Below are 7,353 nucleotides of genomic sequence, written 5' to 3' on the forward strand. Positions count from 1 at the left end.
TATTCTAAGCTAACCGAATTTTTCAAAATCGTCAAAATAAACCTTCTGAAAATCTTATTTATCGTCAAATAGCATTATTTGAAAATAACATTGATTATAGCGCGTTTATATTTAACGTACAAGGTCGATAGTATGATGCTAAATTTTTAAATATAATCGCTACGTATAATACAATGAGGACATTCCGATTTTTTTGAATACATGTGAAGGCAACGAGTGCTCAGATCATGTGACCACATGGTAAGCCCCGTTGTCACTGCCGATCAGCAGTCATTCAGTCATTTCTCTTTCTCTTACAACTTCTCGGTTGTAGACGAAGCAGGACGACCAGCACGATGTGCACCAGGTAAAACGGAATCTTACCACTGACCCCATAACGAGATTGCGACTGGGAGCTAACCAAACTACTAAGTTAAATTTAGAACTCGAAACCCGTTTAAAGGTTTGTTTATCTGGTACTTTTTATTTTGACAGTGGACTACTACATAGCATTACATTGAAGAGAATCATAATCCATCTGTGATTTGAGCTTGTATTGATATTTATTTGATTAGGTAATTAAATCTCTAATTTGAATTTATTCAGCTATTATGTCGTGCATGATTTATTTGAGTATTTTGGTCCTAAAGGTCTGCCTGACAAACACATTTTGTCAAGTTGGCTCTTTAAAAAAAAAAAAAAGTGCACATCAAGGCAGAATGGAGGTTTAGAGATAAGCACTGAATGATCAAAGGTCTCCCTTACTGTGATTATTCCTTATCATGAACTTGCACTGATGTCGGGCCTCTTCAAATCTCATCTTTTTATACTAAAGTTGTCCAAGTTTAACAAAAAAAAGAAACTTTTTATTTTATTTCTTTCTGCTAGTGTGCAGCCCATTGAGTGGACCACTGACCTCAAGGACCAGAAGTGAGTACCAGAAGAAAGGGGAACACATCCTCTTTTTGTTGTTGTCGATGACTTGCATATCCTGTGCAGACATTTTGTTGGTTATATGTTTTTTTTTTTTGCACTTTCAGATTTGATGGCGTCGTTTTAATAGCGCAGAGCCATGATGATTTGCCCTCCACACTTGAATGTCTGAAAGCCCCCCTGCAGGACTACAACACTGTAAGTCCACTAGGTGATGACCCATCCACAAAAGAAGAAATGCCCCAATGCACCACTGCAATATATTAAGTCTAGATGTCTAACAAAAATTTGGAAGGTTTTGTCAATTACTGCCCTTTTAAAGCAGAACTTTCAAGGCAAATTAATATATTCACTGACCAAGTCCTTACCACTTGCACTTTGACAATAAAGAAGTTGCAGATCGATAGCTTCTTTATTAATAAACACACAGTTGGTTTACGACTGAAGCTTCAACGGTGAGGTCTAAGCATTTTGATGAAATCACATAACAGGTTGACAGCGGTCTGGGTGAAGAGGTGGCAGTCCTGAAGGTCCCCGGTCTCCCTGGCAACCGATTGGTGTTTTCCGCTACCGGCCCCGTCAACCGTGACTACGATGATGTCAGACGCTTCAGCGACGCGGCTGTCAATGCTATGAAGCGGTTGGTATACTACATGGCAGGAAGATCCCTAGTTTTGTTTTCCCTTCATTTCTCACACTTGTCATTTCAGGGCATTGAAAGCAGGAATGCAACGCCCCCTGCTGGTGTGCCCTCAACACAAGGACTATAAGAACAGCACGCTGGTGGCTGCACTTGGGGCTCTTCATGCGCTCTACATGGTAAAATGAACACTTTGTTTGGATTGACTTGACCCTTTTTTTTGGTGCGTAAATTCTATGGGGTGTGTAAACTCTGGAGCATAACTTTATGTATTATTAACTTGGCATTTGTGGGAGTTACATGCATACTCTAAATGATGCTCACCGTGTGTTTTTCCTATAATAGCCTCTAGAAGTGAGGGAGGCGAATATCAAATCGTCCACCCACAAGGCGTGCGTGCTGGGTCTCTGGGTGCCTCAGGCAAACCAGGGACAAAGCCTGGTGGATCTGGTTGGCGGTCTGGAAAGTGGACGGTACAGTCAAATTAGTTCACCTTATTCTCATAATTGTGCCATTCAATCCTTGATACAGAATTCTCGTTTCTTAGGCTGGCATGCCGCGACATCGGCGGCTCGGATCCTGAGCGAATGGCTGCTCCTCGCGTGGCCGAGTACGTTGTGGAACTCTTCAAGAACAGCCCCGTGCAGGTAGTTAAGCCGAGGACTAATCCTGTTTGTTCTGCATTCCTTTGACAGACCAAAAAATGAATTGCTTTTCCACAACCACCACTTAATTTTTCTTACAATACTTGCTATGATGTATTTCTAAAACAAAATAGGCACTGAAGGTTTGGAGACCCTGATGTGATGTGAACATGTGTGTTCCCTTTAGGTGGAAGTGATAAGTGATGTAAAATTTCTGGAGAGGGAGTACCCCTGCCTGGCTGCTGTCAACCGCTGTGCCAACAGTAAGAGCCGCACGTCTTGTTGCGAGCATGCTCCTTGCTAGCGCCCCTATTCACGTTCCCCTCTTTTGTACAGGTGTACCACGTCACCAAGCCAGAGTCATTAAGTTGCAGTACTGTGGTGAGGGCCCTATCCAGAAGACGCTCATGCTGGTGGGAAAGGTGAGAGAAGATGCTATGCCCACGCAGTTTGAAAACTTTTTTTTTTTACATCTGCTAAAAGCAGGATTGGTGTTAATTGGCATACAGGGCATCACGTATGACACGGGCGGAGCAGACATCAAGGCTGGCGGCTTCATGGCAGGGATGCACAGAGACAAGTGTGGTGCTGCTGCTGTTGCCGGCTTCTTCCAGGTGAGTTGCACTGACTGTGTGTAATCCTCGCGAGATTGCACGAAGTTTCTATCCATAGGGTGAACTGAACACTGCCACGAATGTTGGTAATCAATAAGCGCCAGATATTGGGTGACTACCACTGACTTGAACTGAAAATGAAATTCTGAATTTCCACCACGTTTATTCTTGTTAACTTACACTTTGAAATGTAAAACCGCAAATAGGCAGGGGGAGAACTGTCCATGGTGAATGCCACTAATAGTTTCCCATTTTAGATTTTGGCAAAGCTGAAGCCCAAAAACTTGAAGGTTGTTGGTTCCATGGCTATGGTGCGCAACAGCGTGGGTTCAGGTCAGTGACATTTTATGATAGTGCTGAATCTAAGGAGGAAAAAAAGCTTGATAGTGGCACATTTGAATGTACTGTACGTTTGTGTTTCAGACTGCTACGTGGCGGACGAGCTGGTGGTGTCTCGTGCTGGACGCCGAGTCAGAGTCGGCAACACGGATGCCGAGGGACGCATGGTGATGGTTGACCTGCTTTGTGAGATGAAAGAGAAGGTCAGCTCAGGTTTTAGGGGACACGCATACCAATCATCAGGCTGCATTTGAGGATTTTTCTTGAACATGGTTTTGACGCTATCATTTTTACACAGGCTGTGCAAGAGACCTCCCCGCAGCTGTTCACAATTGCGACTCTGACCGGCCATGCTATCAGAGCCATGGGACCCAACTATTCTGTGAGAGCTGACTCCATCACTGGATGACAATGGATGTTAGTGTGATATTCTAGTTGAGTTTTTCTGCTGTGAATTTCTCTGCAGATAATCATGGACAACGGACCCGCCCATCGCACTGGAAATGCAGCTCAGTGGCAAAAAGGTGAGAAATTAATTCTATGGTTGCAACACTACAAGGATTATCCAATAAAAGATTTAAAACTAGATTTTTTTTCATCAACAAATAATTTAAATTTGTGTTCTTGCCTTTATCGTCATGCAGCTGGAGAGGTGCTGGGCGACCTCTTCGAAGTGTCCAGCATCAGGAGGGAAGACTACGAGTTTCATAAGGGTAAATCCGAGTACGAGGATATTCTCCAGTGCAACAACTTGCCATCTTCTGCGACCCCTCGAGGACATCAGACTCCAGCGGCTTTCCTCATCATGGCGTCGGGCCTGCACAAGGTGGGTCACAAGGAGAAATGACTCACTTGCTGCATTGTCTCTTCAGATTTAAAATTACCTTTACTTTGATGCAGCATGGTGTGGATTCCGAGGCGCCTCTGCCGTACTCCCACATCGACATCGCTGGTTCCAGCGGCCCCTTCCCTGGTGTGCCAACGGGAGCGCCCATCCTCGCCATGGCAACCAACTACTTCCTGTCCGACCTTTAAGCGGTCCGATCCAGTTTGAAATACGATTGACCTCAAGTGGCGCAAAACTACACAGAGAGGAGAAAAAGCAGTATGAAAAAGGTCGTAATTGTAAAAGTGTGGCTTTATGCCAACCATTTTTTATTGGTCAATAAATATACATTGGGCATTTAATCTTTTGGAGTCCATTTTCTTCTGACTTAAAGAAACAGCTCGACTTAGTACCAGAACTATCCTCCATACCAGCAGACGGCGGTAATGCACGTAAACGTCATATGCCAACGCCCAACACCGAGGGAAATAAACGGCACCCACTGTGAAAATGATTACTTTTGTGAATTAACTGAGATGACAACATGTCTCTTTCTGTGATATTTTTGATTTTTGGTTTACACTTTGAATTTTATAACGTGAAATACGCGTATTAACTCTTAAGGTCGGGATTCGATGGGTTGACCTTTTCAAAATGGCCGCCTTTGAGACCCGATTTCCTGGTGGAAGAGGCGCAGTCTACACCGGTAGCGGAAATGACGTAGCGGCGCCATACCATTATAACATAGCTGTGGCGCGCGTAAACGCTTCAAATCCTCCGCCTAATCGTGAGACTGTACTTCTTTCAATTAACCAGGGACAAAGACTTAACCTAAGGCTCCTATTTCTTAGTCCTACTTCTAAATCTCGGCCTTTATTACCACCTACCCCCTACTTCGAGGAAGTAACTCCGACTGCTCCGTCTTTATCCAGTCCAACTTTTCAGCAAACACAACAGCAAGTATGTTTGAGGCTCGCTTGGTCCAGGGATCCATCTTGAAGAAGGTGCTGGAGGCCTTGAAGGATCTGATCACTGAGGCGTGCTGGGACGTCAGCTCGTCCGGCATCTCGCTGCAGAGCATGGACTCCTCTCACGTCTCCCTGGTGCAGCTTACCCTCCGCAGTGACGGCTTCGACTCGTACCGCTGCGACAGAAACCTCGCCATGGGAGTCAACCTGGGCAGGTCAGCCAAATAAGATTTTTGAATTTATTCAGAACGAGTGTTAGCCGCCATTAAATCCGAGATGTGGTGACCAATTGCTAATTTATTTGTTACGTGAGGCAAACTTCGGATTGCAGCTTTAAACAAGTGTCTGTCGGTTGGTTAATTTAAGTAACATTCCGCATGACTCAGAAGTGCTTTAATCTTCATGTCAACACTGTCCGTATTGCGACTTTGTCGTTTCATTGTGGTGCTCAAAGAAAGTTCGAATAGGGGCATAAAGAAAGGTAGCCATCATGGCGGAGATGCCCGGGCATGTTCCTCCAAATGGAGTTGCCTGTAACAGCCTTCAGTATGCGTAATATAAAAGACTTAGGCGTGTCATAAGAATGTTATTAAGGTACAAAGCCTCTCGAGTCTTTCGCATGATCAATGTTCGTTCACCGAACTCGTCACTGGGTGCCGACCTGACTTGAGCGCCAATTTGAGATTTGGCGGGAATATTTCTTGAACCCGGGAATTTTCACTTCCGGGAGCGAGTCACCCTGACGTCAGGCCTCATTTGCATAGGATTGACAAGGCGCGGTGGTGGGTATTACTGTAATGATCTCGATTCATTCTTTAAAATTTTCGTGATTTTATTTTTTTTATTATTGATAAAATATAGCTTTATTAGAAAAGTAAGAATAATTAACAAAGCCATCAACAAAATGATTGCTGTTATTTTGAATGACTAGAAATTTACACAGACATAAGTGGCAAAATAGTTTGAATGTGGGTTGTTTGTGGATATATTTAACAAAATCGAAATATTTATAAATGACCTCCAACATAACCTGTCTAGTCAAAGTAATATAGGTTGATACCAACATTCATCAGCATAGTTTATTTTAAACCGTAAATTGCATAAAATGTCCCATAAAATTATTTCGTTGACGTACTCAAATTTTTCTTTTTTTTTTCATTTCCAGTATGTCCAAGATCCTGAAGTGCGCCGGAAATGAAGACATCATCACCGTTCGAGCGGACGACAATGCAGACACACTCGCGCTTGTCTTCGAGACAGTCAGTAAGTTGACGGACAATCCAGTCTACTCTGTGCTATTCTTGTTTGCGTTTTCTTTAACATTGCTTTTATTTTTTCAGACCAGGAGAAGGTGTCAGATTATGAAATGAAGTTGATGGACCTCGATGTGGAGCAGCTGGGAATTCCAGTAAGGTCCCATTAAGGTTTTGGGTCTTGTCGCGGCTTGGCGATGCAACGGTTTCCGACCTTCTCTCGTCCACGTTCACAGGAGCAGGAGTACAGCTGTGTGATCAAGATGCCATCAGGGGAGTTCGCCCGCATCTGCCGCGATCTCTCGCAGATTGGAGACGCCGTCATGATCTCCTGCGCCAAGGATGGCGTCAAGTTCTCTGCTAGTGGAGAGCTGGGCACGGGAAACATCAAGCTGTCCCAGACAAGCAATGTGGACAAGGAGGAGGAGGCGGTGAGTCTTAAATAAATTCCAGTAAACAGTATGATTTAGAAAAAATAAGAAATGCTTTCATGTAAACTATTCTGAATGTCATCTAGGTGACTATTGAGATGAATGAGCCAGTTCAGCTCATCTTTGCTCTCAATTACTTGAACTTCTTCACCAAAGCCACTCCCCTGTCCAAGACAGTCACCCTCAGCATGTCAGCGGACATTCCTCTCGGTAAGCGACACGGCGACATAACATCTCCTAAGTCAAGGCACCACTGTTCCATCTTGTCTTAACATCCATTTTTTGCCGGGCCGGGATTTCATTTGTGCAGTGGTGGAATATAAGATTGCTGACATGGGCCACATCAAATACTACCTGGCGCCTAAGATCGACGAAGAGTCTTCTTGAGTCGACGCAAAGTCAACAAAGAAGGATGAAGAAGCACGTCGTGCTGCGCATGCGCTTAAGTGTCAACGTTTGGACACTTATTGAGTGACGCATTCCCGGTTGTGTGGCAATGTCAGCACTCAAGAGTCTTGTTGTCTCTTTGTGCCTCTTTTTGCATCCACACTTGCAGATTGTTGTTGTAGATACGTATTTGTAAATATTTTGTGGTTTCATGCCATCCACCCAAATCCCAAATAAAACTGATCAACTTTTTCCCAGCTTCTTGCTGCAAATAACTTTATACAGATTACATTTCAGTAGTTGCTAAAAGTTTCCAAACGAGTTTAAAATGTAGCTGTT

The 7,353-nt window shown here is 43.9% G+C and overlaps 2 protein-coding genes across 2 annotated transcripts; both read left to right on the plus strand.

Moving 5' to 3' along the window:
- The first annotated feature begins 192 nt into the window (after positions 1 to 192).
- Positions 193 to 4,337, plus strand: LOC148397763 (putative aminopeptidase W07G4.4). The gene is made up of 16 exons (XM_088375282.1): positions 193 to 346; positions 868 to 909; positions 1,020 to 1,110; positions 1,404 to 1,552; positions 1,623 to 1,731; positions 1,898 to 2,025; positions 2,100 to 2,199; positions 2,384 to 2,459; positions 2,533 to 2,618; positions 2,706 to 2,810; positions 3,068 to 3,143; positions 3,234 to 3,352; positions 3,448 to 3,531; positions 3,616 to 3,673; positions 3,794 to 3,975; positions 4,050 to 4,337. The coding sequence occupies exons 1-16, from the start codon at positions 336 to 338 to the stop codon at positions 4,182 to 4,184; spliced, it is 1,551 nt and encodes a 516-aa protein (XP_088231408.1). The 5' UTR covers positions 193 to 335; the 3' UTR covers positions 4,185 to 4,337.
- A 350-nt stretch (positions 4,338 to 4,687) lies between these two features.
- Positions 4,688 to 7,266, plus strand: pcna (proliferating cell nuclear antigen). The gene is made up of 6 exons (XM_088375286.1): positions 4,688 to 5,158; positions 6,109 to 6,206; positions 6,284 to 6,351; positions 6,433 to 6,627; positions 6,714 to 6,837; positions 6,938 to 7,266. Exons 1-6 carry the CDS (start codon positions 4,938 to 4,940, stop codon positions 7,012 to 7,014), a joined length of 783 nt encoding a protein of 260 aa, XP_088231412.1. The 5' UTR covers positions 4,688 to 4,937; the 3' UTR covers positions 7,015 to 7,266.
- Positions 7,267 to 7,353: the final 87 nt, after the last annotated feature.

Source organism: Syngnathus floridae, chromosome 5, assembly GCF_059516105.1.
Source record: "Syngnathus floridae isolate MCC-2025c chromosome 5, RoL_Sflo_1.0, whole genome shotgun sequence".
Lineage (NCBI taxonomy): Eukaryota > Metazoa > Chordata > Actinopteri > Syngnathiformes > Syngnathidae > Syngnathus > Syngnathus floridae.

What these genes read in the sequence shown, in the direction of transcription:
- pcna (XM_088375286.1), top strand. Translation starts at nt 4,938, where the DNA reads ATGTTTGAGGCTCGCTTGGTCCAGGGATCCATCTTGAAGAAGGTGCTG. An exon ending in TGGAGCAGCTGGGAATTCCA is followed by an intron (nt 6,352 to 6,432) that starts GTAAGGTCCCAT and finishes CCACGTTCACAG; the next exon opens with GAGCAGGAGTACAGCTGTGT. An exon ending in TGGACAAGGAGGAGGAGGCG is followed by an intron (nt 6,628 to 6,713) that starts GTGAGTCTTAAA and finishes AATGTCATCTAG; the next exon opens with GTGACTATTGAGATGAATGA.
- LOC148397763 (XM_088375282.1), top strand. An exon ending in CCCTGCAGGACTACAACACT is followed by an intron (nt 1,111 to 1,403) that starts GTAAGTCCACTA and finishes ATCACATAACAG; the next exon opens with GTTGACAGCGGTCTGGGTGA. An exon ending in CTCTTCATGCGCTCTACATG is followed by an intron (nt 1,732 to 1,897) that starts GTAAAATGAACA and finishes TTCCTATAATAG; the next exon opens with CCTCTAGAAGTGAGGGAGGC.